The sequence below is a fragment of the Cygnus olor genome, chromosome 4 (genome assembly GCF_009769625.2).
Source record: "Cygnus olor isolate bCygOlo1 chromosome 4, bCygOlo1.pri.v2, whole genome shotgun sequence".
NCBI lineage: Eukaryota > Metazoa > Chordata > Aves > Anseriformes > Anatidae > Cygnus > Cygnus olor.
The window spans coordinates 4,214,085-4,233,308 of record NC_049172.1 but is presented as its reverse complement, the minus strand read 5'-3'; the positions used below and the strand labels follow the sequence as shown (position 1 = coordinate 4,233,308).

Here is a 19,224-nt window from a genome sequence, read left to right as displayed (position 1 = left end):
GAGAAGGGAGGCATCTTAATTGCAGATTCCAACCACGTAGAAGGTGGATGATAGTGAAGATGCAGCTAAGTTATTTTCCAGAGCACACTGTTAAGGGGCAAAAAATTGCTAGGTGCAACAGGTGAAATTCCAGTTGGATATAAAAAGTGAAAATTCTTCAGAGTTTGCTTTTGGGAAGCATTAGAGTAGGTGGTGCTGTCAAATCTTCTGTCCTTGGGGACTTTCAAAATTTGCCTCGTCAAGGCTACGAGCAACCTGATCTAACTTTGAAGGTAGCCTTTCATGAGCACTGCCGGCTCATGTCAAGCTCTTCATCCACCAGAACCCCCAAGTCCTTCTCTGCAGAGCTGCTCTCAATGAATTCTTCTCCCAGTCTGTGCTCATGTCTGGGATTGCCCTAACCCAGATGCAACACCTTGTGCTTGGATTTGTTGAATCTCATGCAGTTCACATGGGCCCACTTCTCAAGCTTGTCCAGGTCCCTTTGGATGGCATCCCTTCCTTCTGTTCTATCAACTGCACCACTCAGCTTGGTGTCATCTGCAAACTTGCTGAGGGTGCACTCAGTCCCACTGTTTATGTCATAAGTTATATAAACATGATTGTATATTTATGATTTGCAATGTTCTTACTTTTTTTCAGCAATATCCAGGTGTGAACCAGCTGTCCTCTTCCTTAGGAGGGTTAAGTCTACAGCATTCTCAGCAGCCAGAAGGCTTGAGACCAGTAAACCTTACACAAGACAGGAATATTTTGCCTGTATCTTCAGTTCCAGCTCCTGTGCCTAACTTGAATTCTGATCTTAGGAAATTAAACTGCAGTCCAGAGTAAGTATAGTATGTCTAGAACAGCATGGTATGTTTTTCAGTCACTATTAATTATTTAAACCATCAAAAAATGTGTAAACAGGCCCCTAATTTGAAATCTTAAAGTTAATATAATCCTGTTCACTTGAAAATAAGTATCCTCTGCATCCTTATGCAAAACTTGAAGTTGTCCATGTCAGAATACTTTATATGCAGTGTGAGTATAGTTTACTGATTAAAAAAATTAAGAAACCTGCTAAATCTTTGTCTTGTTTTATTCATCTAAAAAAAAAATCTGCTAATAAACACTTTCATGTTATGCAGTACATTTCATAGAATATTTTTATAATATTGCATAGGATTTTGTTCCAGAAAACTATGATGGTCATGCCTTAATATACTAAATAAACTGTGAGTATGTTCTATCACCATCATACTGCAATTACGATGAATACTTTCACCTCTAATTATCATTAATCTGCTTTCCCAAGTCAAGTGCAGCTAGGTACAGTGAAAATTGCTCTCCCACAAAGATCATAATTCTAATTAAAAAATAAAAATCCACTGTCCTGGATTAACTCAGGTGACTGCCATATTGACAGTGCATGGTCCCACCAGAAAACAGAAGGCACAGTTGGGTGTCTCAAAATCAGTCTTAGGCATGGAACACTTTGGACAGTGCTATTGATGCCTTGGGTTTCTTTAGTGCCTTTTTTTTTTAGCTTGAAGTCAATCCTGCTATTTACAATACATGAACAAAAAGAAATGGGTGTGACTCTTCCAGTATTTGAGCTTCTTTTCTACCATTTTCTTACATAAATTTTACTTTCTAAGATCTAGTAAATTTTGTATTCCTCCTTTAGTTCTTTACTTCATCAACAAAAAATCTTCAGAATGAATAAAAACTGTCATTTTAAATTGAGCATTGTACCTAAAGCAGTTTTTTCCTTTGTTTTAAGTTTGTTTTTATGTATTTGCATTGCTGAAATTGGGGAGATTTTTTTTTGATTCTTCAGGAGGATTTTTAATCATTTTCTATTACTTTTGTTTATCTTTAAATCAGTTTCATTAAATCTGTGGTTTCTTAAATGTCAAAGTTCTTTAAAATCGAGTGTTAATACAATGTTTTTAGCATCTTTTGAAAGTTTTCTACTAAGTGTTTTTATTTCTTTTCAGTTCATTTCGATGTACGCTGACAAATATTCCACAGACACAGGCTTTGTTAAACAAAGCTAAGCTTCCGTTGGGTTTGTTGCTACATCCCTTCAGAGACTTAACGGTAAAGTAGCTTACTTTTTTAATATATGTATATTTGATGCTCATATATGTCCCATTTTGGTTTAGACAGAATGAAATGTAATGAAGTATAATTGCTAAATTTAGCAATTCCAAAAAAAAGTTTGCAAATTAAAAACGAGGCAAAAGAAAGCTTGCAATTGCTACCTCACTGAACTTTGTAAAGGCTTCGGACATGCCTGCCCTTACAGTTTTTTTTCTTGGAATGACTAACCAAGATTTGCTTGCTATTAGTAGTTCTCTGAAGCTCTGAATTGAAGTTTTGATTGTTGGACTCAAAACTGTCATATACCTCTTAAAAAGGTGTTTACTTTGCTCTCTTGAAAAGAGGTGCTAATGGGACTATTACTGGCATGATAATTGCTGTCAGTAGGATCTGAGCACAATATATGATTGAAGCCTTGTTCAGAACTCTTAAGCCACTCTTCTCCATCTAGTTTGTTTATAATTATTTAAAAGGTGAATACCGATCTAGTGCAACCTTTTTTTCGTATCCTGTGCGTTCTTTGACATGTAAGGTTTGCTGTCTAGCATTGTTAGTCAAAGTCATCCTGTCTTTGATAATTTCTCTTACCATAGTATGGTAATATAGCATGTTATCATAACTGTGTAATTTGATTTCATTAAAGATTTTATTGCATTGAGGATTAATGAGATTGGATTAAGATAATTTTAAATATTACGTACGATTTTAAAGGGAATTTTTAATAGGCATTGTTACTGCTACATGAAAATGGTCCAAAAAAGATAGAATGAAAGATGATAGAGTAGGTTAGATAGATGGGCTTTTGAAGCTTTTATGCGCTGTACTGTACAATAATGTTCTCTGTAAAATGTATTACATATCATTTGTTACAGTTTTCCATTGTTTCTTTTTAGCAATTACCAGTAATAACATCAAGCACAATAGTGAGATGCAGATCCTGCAGGACATATATCAACCCTTTTGTTTCTTTCATTGATCAAAGGAGGTGGAAATGCAATCTGTGCTACAGAGTTAATGATGGTAAGTTTTGTAACAGAAGATGCTTGCATTAATATCTCTTTCAAGTATTTGCATCATATCCATCCATGGGGTACTCCAAGTGGATGCTAGTATAGTTCTTAATGTGTTTTTTAAATCTCTAGGTTTTAAGTCAGACATAGTGTGCATTTCCTGAAGGAAAAGGTCTTTTTGCAATTCTGTGGGAGACAGAGAGGATGTAATCAAATTACCCTGATTACTTCTGTAATAAAATGAGCTTACTCCATCAACTGCTGTTGCAATATGCAAATGGTAGGATGATGACAGCTAATGTCTGCAATCTAAGCCGAATATTATCATAAACAATACAGATTGAAGCTTGTTGTGAAATACTCTTTGCATTTCTGTTTTAAATTTGGAGTTATATTACTACTGAAAATAAAGCTTTTTTTGTTTCTAGCTATTTACCTTTGATGTTATGTGGGATACTTGAAATGTTATATATCCTTAATCTGAATAATTTTTCTTTAATTAATTGCAATGTCTGCGTTAGTTTAGATTCCATAATGGTTTTTGTTGGGTGGCAAACATAAATTTGGAAACTTTTTTTGTAGTTCCTGAAGAATTTATGTATAATCCTCTGACACGATCTTATGGAGAGCCGCACAAACGTCCAGAGGTCCAAAATTCTACAGTGGAATTCATTGCTTCCTCTGACTACATGGTAAAAAAAAAAAAAAGTTTTCATGGGGATTTTTCACTAAATTTCACATTAATATAAATACATTTGAAATTAACATTGCATACTACTCCAGTGGTACATATTAATTTTCCCATGAAGGTCCTCTAAGACAAAAGAAAAGTTCATATTTGATTTTTGGCAAATGTGTATATTGAGAGGTTTGTCAGTTAAAGGCAATCACAATGTATGCAGCTGTCCTGTGCAGTTTAATGTTGTATAGTCTGTTTTGAGTCTGATGCAATCTAGTTTCTGGGTCTTTCCCACATTATGAAGAGGTTTTGAAAGACCGGTAGTGAAATAATGAAAGAATTAAGTTGGCTTCAATTTTTTAATTAGTAATCTCACAAACATGATTCTAACTAGGAATCAACTTATAATTGCTGCAGTAGTATCCTTGTTAGAAGGATAAACAAGGCTTGGAAAGAAGTCCTGTTCATAACGACACTATAACCACAGCAAAAATAAATTGTTCTCTTGAATTAGAATTGGAACAGGGTAGCCAAGATATTTGGAAGTGAATGAATACAGCTTGTTACATGGTTGGAAAAAGGTTGTAGGTAGAATATTGCAACTCAGATTAATGGATAGCGTTGTCCACATTCAGAAAGAATAGTTTTGAAGAGCAAATTCTGTATCTGGCATAAAAAAAAAAAAAACTAATGTTTGAGTTTACTGTTGGAAGGAGAGACTGAAATATCCGATTTCCACTCAGATTATTGCAAATAGGGTTTATTAACCACCGGGAATTATGTTCAAATCTATTCACATGACTGTTAGTTTAATTTCATTTTATTTCATGATGTGTAGTTTGTATTATTCGAAGTATTCCCTTTGCCCACTTCCCTTTCTAATGACTAAACACTTTTACTATTTCTTTTAATATGATTTTTGAATTATTTTATTTTATTTTATTTTTTGTTTGTTTTTACTTTGTAGCTTCGTCCTCCTCAGCCTGCGGTATATTTATTTGTTTTAGATGTCTCTCATAATGCAGTGGAGGCTGGATATTTGACAATGCTCTGCAATTCATTGCTGGAAAACCTAGACAAGTAAGATTATAAATAACCTTTTCAAATTACCTAACAGGTGATTATGAACAATACTAACCTACAGTTTTGAAGAAAACTTACATATAATGTTTAAATGAGCTCTCTCTAAAGGACAGATGTTCTGTTGCATGAGATCCTGAAATGAAACTTATGTATCTTAAAGCCAAGAACAATAATAATAATAAAAAAATAAATACAACAACCCAGCTGAGAGGCATCTTCCCTTTGTGTGATTAAAGATGGATCTGCAAAGAATTTGCTTAAATGTCTGCAAAGAATATTTAGCTGTAACTTGTAACATGTTGATTCTACAAACATCTGAAATGCTCTTTTATGTTTAAGAACAACAAAAATAATTAAATTACAGCAATTAAATTCGTCAGGTTTTGTGTGCTGAAACAGCTGAGGTGCTGCATGCTGGAATGCTGTGACCACTAGTGTGGACTACCTAGTTGAACTGTGTTGTCAGTTGGGTTTTTTAGATCACAGTTACCTAGATCAACCAGTGCCACTTTCTGTATGTTCCTCATTTTTGCACCGGAACAATATGTGTGGGATTTTTGTTGGTGCTTTTATGTGAGGATTGATAAACTTCACTATGGTCATGTCTTTTGAAAACTAATTTTTCATCCTGTAGAGGATGAAAAGAGGATGAAACTCTGAAAATTATTTTCTACAAAGTTGTCTTAGGAAACTTTTCTTTCTGATAACGACACCAGCATGTACATATAATTCTTCTCTTACATTTATTATATTATTTTTTGTTCAGAGTATTACTGGTATTTTGTTAACAGATTCTCAGAAGCATACTAATTTATTTTTTAGGAAAATTTGTGAAATCTCATGCAAAGCCTACACAAAAATCAGTACATCCAATTAATTTATATCCAGATGGCAAGAACCAACTTTTGCCTCTTACTTTTGTTGAAAGTCAAGGTTTTCAGCACCTGATGAGTTATATTTGTAGACCCATTTAGTCTGCAAATTCTAGAAATTCCATTTAGTCTTTCTGTCTGTGTTTTTAATGCCATATATAAAAATATGGTCCACAGGATAACTAAATATTGCATTGTAGAGACACTGGATTTTGGTTTAGAGAAATTTAGGGCTTAATGGTTTGTTTTGTTCTGTTTTAATGTTTCAGGCTGCCTGGAGACTCAAGAACAAGAATAGGGTTCATAACTTTTGACAGCACTGTTCATTTTTACAACTTGCAAGAAGGTTTATCTCAGCCTCAGATGCTGATTGTTTCAGATATTGATGGTAAGTAACTACATTTTTGAGAAGCTCCTTTTTTTTTTTTTTTAACTCCATGGAAAGATTGTCTCTTACATATTCTGGTATTAGGGTAATTTTATTAAAATGAGAGGGAATATATTTTTCAAAAATAGTCATATACTTTTTGCAGAATAGTTGGTATTTTAACAAGTGAAATTCAAATACTAATTTTTTCTTCGAACAAAGCAAGCTTTGCTGAGACTGCTTTTCACTCTAATCTGTTATCAGAAAAGTAGACCTTATTTGGTGGCACTTGTATCTATGGGCAATGAGCTGTTTTGTTCTATTTTAATGTTATTTTTTATTTACGAAAGTGTTTTTTCCCTTTTTCCTACAGATATTTTCCTTCCTACACCAGATAGTTTACTTGTAAATCTCCATGAAAGCAAAGAGGTATGACTACTCAAAATAGATCACTACGTTGAAGCAGTTAAATATTCAGAATAGATTTTTAAAAAAACCTTTTAATTCAAGACTATATGTAATGTGTAATTCCAGTGTTACTTTTTAACGATAAAAATATTACACTTTGTTCAACACAGTGTAGTTTTAAAAGTTCTAACTGTTTTTCCCAATTTGTTTAAACTGAGCTGAAATATTTGGTGGAGATTGTTCATCATTTTGGTCGTGGCACTACAGCTTTTTAGAAATAGCAGAAAATCTTAAGATTGTAAATCTCATAAGCAGCTTTCAATCTGTTTTGCAGCTGATAAAAGATCTACTGACTGCATTCCCAAATATGTTCACCAATACGAGAGAAACACACAGCGCGTTGGGCCCTGCTCTTCAGGCTGCATTTAAACTGATGTCTCCAACAGGAGGTCGGATATCTGTGTTTCAAACACAGTTACCATCCTTGGGTGCAGGGCTTTTGCATTCCAGAGAAGATCCCAATCAAAGGTCAAGCACAAAGGTATAAAAATTTCATTAATTATTTATCTCAGGAGCTTAGGGGACTGGACGTTTCTGACTTGCATCGTCTACAGACCAACTCTTGTTTTTTGTTTATAGCAATTTGCTAACTTTTAAATATTCAGTGTCTGTGCATGTATGATCACTAATTTATACATGCGTGTGTTTCTCGACAGCAAAACCTTTTTTCTTGACAGTGAGAAGAAGCTGCAAGTATGTTTTGACGCAATTTATTATCAACTAAGGCTTTGAATATATATATATATATATATATATATATCATGTATATATAAAACTACGCCTAAAACACGATTTCATATTATTTTTGGCATTGTAAATAAAGTATCTAGTAAATGTTAGAGTTACATGAATGTTTATTTGTATGAGAGTGTAAACTTCTTTGAAGTGAGTATTATACCTGCTTGTAAAGATGATCTAAAAGAATGTGCAACATCAAATAATTTCTGTAGGTATTTTGAAATGCCTATAAAATTTTACTTAAATGAAACTTACTTATGATACTTTGCTATTGAACGGTATATCTGTTGTTCCTTAAATTCTTATGGAAGCACAATCACTATTTTAATTCTTTTCCATATAACTTTTTCACCAAAGGTGGTCCAACATCTTGGTCCAGCTACGGATTTTTATAAGAAGTTGGCATTGGACTGTTCAGGCCAACAGATTGCTGTGGATTTATTTCTCTTAAGTTCGCAATATTCTGATCTAGCTTCCCTTGGTAAGGAGTGCCTAATATATGTATTTGTACCTCCCAAAGTGTTGTCTGTCTTTGAAAAGCACAGGCTACCTCAGGAATTCTTTGATCTTGTAAGTCTTTATGCACTCTTGTAAATGCAGCTAATACTGCATAGGAATTGACTTAGAAGTTGGTATCAGCAAAGAACAGGAGTATTGGATTGGTAGTATCAAAGACAATTTATTCTGAGATTTCAGTTTTAAACTAGAAAGTACTCTTCTGCTCGAGAATAGAAAACAGGTAGATGGCAGGAAACGAATGAAGTTTAATCATAGGAGGAGAACGCAGTTCTCACCTTTCAGTATTAAACTAGGATTTGTCTCTGCACACACACTTAGTTTTATGTCTACGTCATTAAATATTCTTGCAAGCACTCCGTACTACCTTTGGCAGCTAAGACAGGTTATTGAAGTAAGTGTATATTGAGGTAACTGTGTATTGGAGTGACTTGTTAATGTCTTCAGTGGCCTGAGTCAAGGCCAGCTCTTGTCGTCTTACAGATGTAGTTCATATCAGGAAAAAGGTCAATATAGATGTGACTTGAAGAACATTTTACACAATCTTCATGTCCTGACCTCATGGTTTACCTTCTAACAACATCTTTTCTTCCTTCACAGCTTGCATGTCCAAATACTCTGCTGGGTGCATCTATTATTATCCGTCTTTTCATCATATTCATAATCCTGCTCAGGCTGAAAAGTTGCAAAAAGACCTTAAAAGATACCTTACGAGGAAGATTGGTTTTGAGGCAGTTATGCGCATAAGATGCACAAAAGGTATATTGTAAATACTCTTACATATGGGAAAACAGATGTAAACATGTTAACTGTCATTTTGAATGTGCTTAGTCTTCAACAAGATTAAATTTCAATCTGTGTTTCTTTCACTGAAGAATCAGATTTTTGTCACCTTTCCATCAGTATGTGCTGTTAGTTTTTGCTATTTGGATATTAGTTGTTTTTTTGTTCCAGTTTTTAGTTAAGACTGCACCATCTCATTTCAACCAAGTTGAAATGTATAGTGTAAGAGCGTTGTTCAGTTTGGAGCATTCAAAATTGAATATGAAATGTATGGGATCACTCTGAAAGGTGTGATGATTCCAATAAAAACCGATTCTGCTTAATATTTGGCATAAATATTTTTTACTGTATTTTTAAAACATAAGGACTGTGGGCTTTAATTATTGAAGGAAGTTTTTCATGCTGTTACAACCTCATTGTCTGAATTATTTCATCTGCTTCTAGGTCTTTCTATACACACTTTTCATGGGAACTTTTTTGTACGATCTACTGATTTATTATCCCTTGCCAATGTCAATCCTGATGCTGGATTTGCAGTACAAATGTCCATTGAGGAAAGTCTCGCTGACACATCCTTGGTTTGTTTTCAAACAGCTCTTTTGTATACTTCCAGCAAAGGTAAAGGCATTCAAATGAATTGACCACTGTTTTTGTCTGGTTTGTTTTTAAGGTAACGTTTGTATAGCTCTTTGCACAGCTTTTTGTTGATCTTCATAACTTAGGGGAATCTTGTCAAAGTTAGGGAACCTACTTGGCAGTTAGTCACATAATATAAAACTTCATAAGCTCTATTTTGATGGAAAAATGGAGTTTATCTCAATTTTACGTAATCTTGTTCAACAACTTTACTTAAAAGGCATATCATTGTTATAAGCAGTAACATATTTGGCACTTAATTTATCCAAAATCACAGAGCTGTGAAAGTGGTGGATGCTAGTGTACCGGGTGGGCATAAAGAATAGCAGCTACTTTCTATTGTGGAGGATGCCACAAATTTTAGAATGGCAAACTACGTACTTGATCTGTGCAGTCAAAATGCTTGGTGTGGACATTATAAAGTAGTTCATGTTATGAACCTGTGCTGGTTATTCACTTGAATACTTGAGAGCATTTCAGAATTTGAGACACGAGTGAGAAATGGCATTACAGCAAACTCCTCTGACTGGTGTGTTTTTACCAAGAGTGCATCTTGGACGAGAGGAGATGCACTGTAATGACTGAATTTGGATACCTCTTCCTACCAAGCAGTACTGTGTGATGATTTCTACTTATTTTTATTAGGCGAACGTCGAATTCGAGTGCACACACTTTGCTTGCCTGTAGTAAATTCGTTGGCTGATGTATATGCAGGAGCAGATGTACAAGCAGTTGTATGCCTCTTAGCAAACATGGGTGAGTTTCAAATGTCTTTTCACATGTTCTCTTTTAAAGTAGCAAATGAAGCCTGGCTATTCATTTTCCTGTTTGTTTTTTGTGTGCTTTAAAAAAAAAAAACAGGAATGGGGAGTACTTCTGACATCTCCACTTTCTGCGTTAGTTTTCCGTGCTTTCAACCTGCCATTGCTAGATTGAGGATTCTTGCTTATTCCCTACACATGGGGCCACAAGTGGATGTTTCATAGATTAATCTCTGCTTGTGAATGTTACGGCTCCGTGCAGGATTTTAGTGTATGCCATGTTGTATATTAGTAGTCAAATGAATTACAAAAAATGAACAGTACTTCTGTATCTTGTCTCAAATGTACATTCAGTCCAGCAGGTGGCTTCCTCCAACCAAAAGATCTGCAGCTTTTTCTTAGCAGAGAAAGATGGAACTTAAGTTGCACAAACTGTTATGCCGTGGAAATGATGAGAGAACATTATTTTTGATTTTTTGTCACAAGAATTGTTGCAAATCATCTTGGATGTACAATAGCAAATAGTTTAATCAATAGCTAACCTACTTGCATAATATTTAAAACATGATGTGTACATAGTCTCATGTTCATACTACAGCTTAAATCAAGTATTAAAACTCCTATTTTTATTTTTTAAGCATTGTAAAAGGAAGCTTCTGTATGGAAAATGGAACGAATGAGGTAAACTCTACTAATCTTTTTTATTCTTCTAATCCAACAGCGGTGGATCGCTCAGTTTCATCTAGTCTTTCAGATGCAAGAGATGCCTTAGTTAATGCTGTGGTAGACTCTCTGTCAGCGTATATGTCAACTGCCTCAAATCTGCAGCAGTCCATGCTGATTGCACCAAATTCCCTCAAGTTGTTTCCATTGTATGTTTTGGCTCTTCTCAAACAGGTATGTATAAGCTAGTAGTAGTGACGTTTGATTCATTGTTCCATTGGAGGAATTGAGCAATGTCCTTTCCTATAATTATCAAAATAGAGTTTTCTTTTTTGAACTTACAGGACGGAAACAAAAAATGACCAAGCTTATTTTAACTGATTAGTGCCTGAACAGTTTTTTGTTTTTACTTGAATTTTAAAATATATTTTGTTACTTGATTTTACAGTGAAAATCATAATATATATTGTAGCAGCAATTCTTAGATTCTTTTGGCAACTAATTAAAGTTGCCCAAGGGGGTTGTTGTAAGTGTCTTATTAGTACTTCATTTTATTTTGTGAAGGAAAATCATACAGTTTTCCATGCACGTGTTTGTATTTTCAGGTACTAAGAAGGAAGATTTAATTTCCATGGAAATGAAATGAAACACATTAAAGAAGCTAAAGTGAATAGTTTAAAGTTCACATAAAAGTAGTTACTGTTTTTTGATTTTTTTAATATATTTTGTGTTAACAAAAATCATACTGAAATATAATGAGAGTTTACTGCAGGGTTTTATCTTCAATAAATCTCATAGCTTCAAGGTATTTAGTGCTTGACAGTTGAGTGTTCATTTTTTCTTATTATAAACGAAGATTTATGTAAATTATGTAAGAAATATCATAATTTATTTTCATTTGGTTTTGTGATGATTTTAGTGTCTAATGTACTGATTAGGACTTCTTAGCACTCACATAAGTAAAGCAAGTAATAGTGGGGGAAAAAAAAACATTTAGTATCAGGAGAATCTGGGTAAAAGATAGCTTAGAGTAAGAGCTGCTGAGAAAATAAGTAATTTATAGAGGTTTTACCTTTAACAATAATAAGAAACTAAAACTGGAAAAAGAGGATTTGCATACACAGCTTTGGTGGAGAGGTGAATTTGCACATTGGTTGTAGGAATATTCTCCATTCAGTCAGAAGATGGTGCTTTCTCCGTTGTGTTGTTATCGAGAGAATAGTCTTATCGGTTGCTTCTAGGGGAGAGCTGTAAAATCCAATAGGATGGAGAGTTAAGAAATAAATCTTTATTCTGTGAGAGCCTGGTTTCTGCTATAAGATATGGAAGTATATTTCCATTCCAGAGCTTTTCCTTACCATTTCGTCTTCGCTAATATAAAATCAGATTCCATCTTACTATCCACTTGAGTATCATTTTTGAACCCTGCTGGGCTCTCTTCTTCCTATGTCATTGTGTCAGTGAATTTCAAAGGCCAGTACCACTCATAAAGCATGAAAATGTGAAATGCTGGTCCTACCACATAAACATTTTACACAGTGGGGGATTTTTTTTAATCTATCTTCTTTTTCATCAGTAAGGAGGGAGAATGGATAAAGTTTTAAAAGGTATTCAACTTGTATTTAATTAGGAATTTTCTAACATAGCATATGTTTTTATAATAAACTGGGATTTTCTGATGTATCTAGGTAAGATGCATGTCTTTACAAAAGTTTTGTTATCTTTAATTGACAATCCTCCAAAATAGGAAATACACTGTTTAGGTGTGACATAAAATACAGGTTTCATGATTAACAATATTTTCTTACAGAAAGCCTTTAGAACAGGCACTAGTACACGCTTGGATGATCGTGTATATGCGATGTGCCAGATAAAGAGTCAGCCTCTCATTCACCTGATGAAAATGATACATCCCAACTTGTACAGAATAGACAAGCTAACTGACGAGGTAATGTACGAAGCCTGTTTTGTAATATTTTCTAGTTTTAATGGAGTGTTGCTTAATGTGCTGTAGTAATTTATTTAAAACTTGTTACTGTAATGTAAACTGGGCATTTTCCATAATTTATTACATATATATACACACATATATATTTATATGCAGGTACAATAGTATGTTATGAAGAGATCTGTGGTTTTTTCACCTTCTTTCAGTGATCACAATAATTTCAATTATATAAAGAAAGCAGAGAAGATTGGATACCTTAGTTGGCTATCCAGTGTTTTTGTGTGTTAGAACTCTCAGTGGGAAATGGATAAAATTTGGTAGAGAATACTAGGTATTGTATATTGAAACCAGATAAAGTTGCATGAAATAACAAAGTTTCAGTGGTTCCTCTGACTGATGTGAATGAAGCAATTATACTTCCAGATTGTCATGATCAGACTGAGGAAGTACTTTTTTACGAAACGAGTTTTTATTAGTAAGCCCTTCGTGCAGGGAGGTAGCCTATGAAATGGATGCATTTATTTCTAATACTAAGAAGTAAGACTAGATACAAGAAGTAAGACTTAATAGTTATTTAGTCTATTTGTGTTATCCAAGAGGGGAGGCAGTCTTGTCACAGTCTGCTTTAATCTGAAATTATGCTGGGAATTTCTTTGGTGGTGTTTTGTTTTGTTTTCTTCAGCATTGCTCTAACCAGATTGTTTGATCAGATCAATTTTAGTGCTGTGTAGCCATTCCCATATATTAGTTTGAAGGTGTTTTTAAACAAATTGGTTGATCTAAGTGAACATTTTAGATTTAACATGGCACTTTGTTATATGAGAATTCTCAAAACATTTGTAGAGATTACCAGTGTTTTTCTTCCTGTTTTATCACACCTGCTTAAGACAAAAATATCGAATTACAATTTATTATTATTACGGTATTATTGACTGTTGTTTTCTTTACAGAGTACAATACATGTAAATGACAGAGTTGTTCCTCAGCCTCCTCTTCAGAAGTTATCTGCAGAGAAGTTGACAAGAGAAGGAGCTTTTCTTATGGATTGTGGTTCAGTAAGTGACCAGTTTTGCACATTCCTGTTTTTAAAAAATAAAAGATAAAATAATGCTTAATTGTTGAAAGCAGCCAACTCAACCTTAGCAGTATAATGAATCAGCATCCTAAGTAACCTGGGAATACTCTGTGTTCCAGTAAAAGGCTTTCATATTTTTGATCTGTGGAAAATCTCTAATCGAGATTGCACATTAAGGTTTCAAAGGTTCATTTTTTCATGCTAGACAAATTGAAATATGCCAAGAGTTCATATCAAGTTTTTTTTTTTTTTCTGGAAATAATGGATTTCCATTTTGAAAATTTTCTTTTAATGGTTATTAAATTGCATGTACTATAGTCTGTCTATAACAAAGCACTTGTCATTGAGGGAGGAACTTTTTCAGTTACACACAAATGTAAGTAGTTTTATGGTATGTGGTTCGTGGCATACGAGTTGCAAGAGTCGAGGGATTTGTAGAGAGTGAATAAAACCTGTAAATACAGTTTAAGTTAATCATAGGAATTACCCTGAAAACACTTAATGGGATATAACATTATGCTACTCTAATAATGCAATAAAATAGGCTGCTGTAATGGCACTGCAGAAGGAAAGTTCATTGAAGTTCAGGGGCTGAGTGTGAATGTCAAATTAGTTTCTGTCTTCAGATGTCCAAAATAATTATTTTAATGTGTTTTGGTAATTAGTGCTTTATTATAGCTTGTTGAGATTGGAAGTCAGTGTGCAGTAACTGACAGAGTTGCGTGACTTTATAAAAATCTAGTTTTTGTATTTTAGGAGGTAACATACATTAATTGTACCAATATAGACATGTCCTGCATCCTTTCAGTATTTGTTTTAACTGGGTTTTGGACATTTAATCATCTTTTTTCCAAATGGTACCAATTATTACTAATTCGGTGTACAAATAATGAATATAGAGATGTGAATTGCAACTGGAGCTCTCAGGTGATTAATTTGCATGACTGGTGTTTCCTGGTAATATTCCAATTTCATTACTATTTGTCTCTTTCTCTAAAATGTTTGCAAGGCCTTTACTAAAAATGATTCTAACATCTTACAGGCTTTTTATATTTGGATTGGAAAAAACTGTGATAACAACTTCATAAAAGATGTCCTTGGATACCCAAACTATGCGTCAGTACCACAGAAAATGGTAGGTGTTTTAATGATCTGTGCTGTATAATGCTTACATTTGGAAGCTATATTTAATCTATTTTTTTCTGAATCGTCAGTTTTTAATTATGTAACTGTGAATTAGGTTGTTTTTTTTTTTAATGGACACAATCTAACTTCTTGCCAGCTTTATAGAAAACATAAGTTGTCACTTAGTTTTAAGGAAAGAATATAAATGTGTTCACTGAATGTCAAAAAAAATGTTCAATAATATAATTGTTTTTTGTTTTGTTTTGAAACGCATTTGGGCCTACAAAAATATTGTGAAATTTTGTAGATCACTTCTTGATTCATTTCTTTCACAAACGTTAGTTGTTAAGATTGAAGGGGTTTTTGTTGATATGATTTTTTGAAATCTTACGTTCAGTGAATGCGGTGTAATATACCAGGTGTATGATATTAGGGGATAGGCCTGTATGTAAAGCGTAATGTAAAGGTCTGTATGTCAAGTAAAATTAGGTTTTGTTCAGCTTCCAGGCACGAGTCTGGACAAACAAAATGCTTTTAGCTATTAGAACATCGAAGACCCTTCAATGTGTGTTTTGGCATAGGAATTTTTATGTTGTAACCTGGGTCTATGATCTTCTATGGGAAACAAAGCAGCAATTCGAGAGGACTCCCTCTTCTGTGGAGAGTGGTTCCAAGATATCAACAACTGGGGGATAAGGATGAACCCTGTTGAGATACTCTAGAAAAGTTCTGAATTGAATGGTTATATTCAGATAGTACCAAAAATGTGTTAGGCACTGTGGAAATGTAGGAAGATACAAAGGGAAAAAGCAAAAGAAAAGCAGTACTTCTGAGAACAGGTCAGAAAGAGTGGTGAGCTTTAACACTACTATAAAACTGGACTGTTTGTTCAAGGTTTTGTATTTTGCTTGTATTAGCAAGATATAATTGTTCCCTCTGATCTACCAGTGGTATTATTAATAGACAGTGTTTTCAGGAAAAACTTTAATAAACAAAGGATGGCTTTTTTTTTTGAGATGTTAAATAGCATTTATTGTAATGAAAAATTAGAGAAAAAAGTAACGTACAAAGTTGCCATCTTTGCTTTTAAATTATATTCCCCATTCATTTACTACAAAGGCAGTAGTGGATGTAACACAAAAAATCCTCCCTGTTATAGATTTGTGTTAAATTATATCAACCCTGGAGTTGGTATATTTAGTTCAGTGAATGCCTCAAACAAGCGCTTTTGTGGTGGTGGATTTTTTTTAAGTTCATTTTCCAACCAAATAATCCCTTATCTTTGCATTGAACTTTGCTTACAATTCACATTTTGTTTCTCCATGTTTCATTCATCTTTTCAGTGGTGCAAAAGACAGCATATAGGAACTTGGTTGATAGGGAAAGAAGGCAGGAAAACTGTGAAAGCAGCATTTTAAAAAGATTACTGTTTACATGAGCTCACTTTGCAAAATCTTTTGCACGTAAAAGGCAGTTTAAGATAAAGGTGTACTGCTTCCTATAAAACAGATATTACAATATTGTATTTTAAGCTGAAGAAAAAATGTGTATATGTAGTACATGGTAATTTCGTAATAGAAATGGTGGTTATTCTGTCATTGGGCCATGTCATGAATATGAGGATCTGTTCTTTAAAATAGTTCTGATAATAAAAGATAACATATTTCAATTACCTTCAACCAGACACAACTCCCTGAGGTAGTTGCACTTTCTTCAGAAAGGACGCGGTCTTTCATAGCCTGGCTGAGGGACAATAGACCTTTAAGCCCAGTTCTTCAAGTAATAAAGTAAGTATTTCTGTTAGATACTGAGTGATTATTGGCAAGTCGTACTTACAGTTTCTAATTGACACTGAAAAGTGGGGGTGTCTAGCTCAGAAGAAACCAAATACTATCTCCTCTACACTTGATAGAGTGTTGTTATCTAAAACCCCTGTGCAATGGAGATCTGTAAATTCTGTTGTCAAATGAGGAAAAAAGGAAGAAAAAACATTCAAATTCTGTATACACAGATGCATTTTTTTCTGGGTTTAATCTTTATCAGGATTTAATATAACACCTTCAGAATTCATTGCCATCAGCATAATTGTGTACATCTAAACACTAGATCATTTTTATGCTTCTGTTCTTGTGTTTCTACAAGATACTTTAAATGCTATTTCACCTACCTTTCTCCCATGTTATGCTTCTTAAAAAGATGCTGCTGTTTGATAGTGATCACAGACTCCAGGGGCTTTTTTCTTAACTCTAGGATATTTGTACTATAGTATCTTGGGGCTGAATCTAGACTTCAAAACACGATAAGCAATTCATTAGAATGTATGTCTCTACTTGAGTTTACAGTGTATCTCTTGCTAAATGACTAAAATATGTTCCTCTACCTATTCATTCAGAGATGAAAATCCTGCCAAGACAGAGTTTTTTCAGCATTTAATTGAAGATCGGACAGAAGCAGCTTTCTCTTATTATGAATTCTTACTTCATATTCAACAGCAGATTTGTAAATGAGCAAGGAGTAAACTAGAAGAAAAATCCTGACTCCAGATAGAAGCTTTGGCTGAGAGAAGTATATGGAAAGTTACAAAAGTGGATGTTTGTTCTTCACAATATACAGTAAACGGCACTGGTTTGGAAACTTTATAGCTAAAGGAGGAGATGTATACATTTCCAGAAGAGTTTTGCAGATTTACTTCAGTCTAAAAGTGCTAGGAATGATGAAGCTGTTTTCAGTAGTAAACTTTAAATTGGTTTATCCACGTTTCCAGTAGTGCAGCGGTATGGTGCTCTGTTTATTGCAAGCTGGTGATTCTATGTAGCTATGTGGGATGATATTTCTTAATGAAATGTACAATTAGGTAAAGCCTTTTTTTCTTACGTTTATTATGGTAGGCCTTCAAGATTCAAATTCTTAACAGAGATGTCAAAGGGCAGTGCTGTATGTTGGCTGTTTATATGAATTTCTTCTTAAAAGGAACGATTCATATTTAGTAAAGACTTCAGCGAATTCCCTTTGAAAGTTGTAGAATTTCACTAAAGTAAATGAATTGTAGAAATAAAATATATAATGTACATAAGTATTACATTTGTAAAGAAAATGTAAAAATGTAACTAAAAAAAAAAGACTTAGCTCAGTGTGCTGAATTGTTGAGTGCTCAATGATGAATTGTTTCAGTCCCAAGCTAGACAGTGAAGTTGACTATTAAAACATGCTTATAAAAAAAATCCATGTAGAAGGAACACGGCTTCTTGTTCTGTTTAATTTTTAGGTGGATTTATTTATGATTGGCTTACTAATTAAAAATATTTTGCTTTATCATGTGTTTTTATATTTATGCAAATACTATCTTTTTGCAATTGAACTATATATTGAAGAGAACATGTTTACCACTTTATTTTGCAGACCTCTGGAAGGGAGGAAAAAACATTGCACTCTCTGAAATGAGCTATCGATACAATACAATAGTTAAAGTTCCGAAAACCCTCCTTATATATTATCCTAAAGAAGACATATCTGCTAACCTTGTTTTACGTTTTGTAAACTGCTGTAGTCTTGGTCCAGGTTTTCTGTAACTTTTGTCTGCTGTTTAGAGTAAGCATGGGTGATCACTCAATCTAACTTGACGATATGATTTCTGCTGTGATCTAAAGGGGGAAAAAAAAGGTGAGGAGGGGTGTAAAAATGAATTAGCTTGCAACAAGGGAAGTAAAGGCTTTAAAATACCAAATTTCAAAATGCAGTCACATAGTCACATTCTTACATCTTTCCAAAACCTTGTTCTTGCTAATGTTTTGGTAACTTAATTGTGAAGTTTCAGATGGATTTAGCTCAGATTTTGAAACTTTGTTGTGAAATTGGGATGGTTTTGTTTCAGTTTTTTTAGTGACACATTAGAAATAATTCACAAAGTATAGTCACTCGTACATAGTACTTTTTGTTTGTTTGATGAAATATAACTAAAATGATTAAATACCAAAAAGTAAATAATAATAGTATGATTACATTTTATTTTAAAGTAGTCTTGAGAATGTTAACATGTTGCGTAACTGCCGTATCCCCTGAAAACGGAACTTGAATAGTTGAGAAAAAATGTTCTAGCTATGGTTTGCAAATGCTTTAAAAAAGTTACCCTAGTTAAATTGTTCAAGCGATGTTATTCTTCATGTTAGCATCAACTCATTGTTTGGGGAAAATATAATTTACGTGTGTGTTGTCCTTAACTAAATGTTTTTAAGTTACCTAAAAGAAACTTACCTAGAAGAAATTACTTGAGAATTTTTTTTCCATTTAGTAAATTATCATGTAATAAATGTCTGAGGTGATGTTGAATGTTGTCCCTAAATCAGACCACCAGGATTTCGGTAGTGATATGCTTGTTCATAGATGGCTTCACAGTGGGTGAAAGCTACACACTG

The 19,224-nt window shown here is 33.7% G+C and overlaps 1 protein-coding gene across 3 annotated transcripts in view; it reads left to right on the top strand.

Moving 5' to 3' along the window:
* Positions 1-18,121, top strand: part of SEC24B (SEC24 homolog B, COPII coat complex component) — a 43,428-nt gene extending 25,307 nt beyond the window's left edge. For all 3 annotated transcript variants that reach the window (XM_040556254.1, XM_040556253.1, XM_040556255.1), the window contains 18 exons: positions 643-827; positions 1,983-2,085; positions 2,982-3,108; positions 3,681-3,790; positions 4,745-4,857; positions 6,002-6,120; positions 6,473-6,528; positions 6,842-7,048; positions 7,663-7,786; positions 8,422-8,580; positions 9,049-9,222; positions 9,886-9,996; positions 10,723-10,898; positions 12,475-12,612; positions 13,563-13,667; positions 14,730-14,822; positions 16,496-16,599; positions 17,205-18,121. In XM_040556254.1, the coding sequence (XP_040412188.1) occupies positions 643-827; positions 1,983-2,085; positions 2,982-3,108; positions 3,681-3,790; positions 4,745-4,857; positions 6,002-6,120; positions 6,473-6,528; positions 6,842-7,048; positions 7,663-7,786; positions 8,422-8,580; positions 9,049-9,222; positions 9,886-9,996; positions 10,723-10,898; positions 12,475-12,612; positions 13,563-13,667; positions 14,730-14,822; positions 16,496-16,599; positions 17,205-17,319 (2,319 nt within the window). In that variant the 3' untranslated portion in view covers positions 17,320-18,121. The remainder of the gene's footprint in view (positions 1-642; positions 828-1,982; positions 2,086-2,981; positions 3,109-3,680; positions 3,791-4,744; positions 4,858-6,001; positions 6,121-6,472; positions 6,529-6,841; positions 7,049-7,662; positions 7,787-8,421; positions 8,581-9,048; positions 9,223-9,885; positions 9,997-10,722; positions 10,899-12,474; positions 12,613-13,562; positions 13,668-14,729; positions 14,823-16,495; positions 16,600-17,204) is intronic.
* The last annotated feature ends 1,103 nt before the right edge of the window (positions 18,122-19,224 follow it).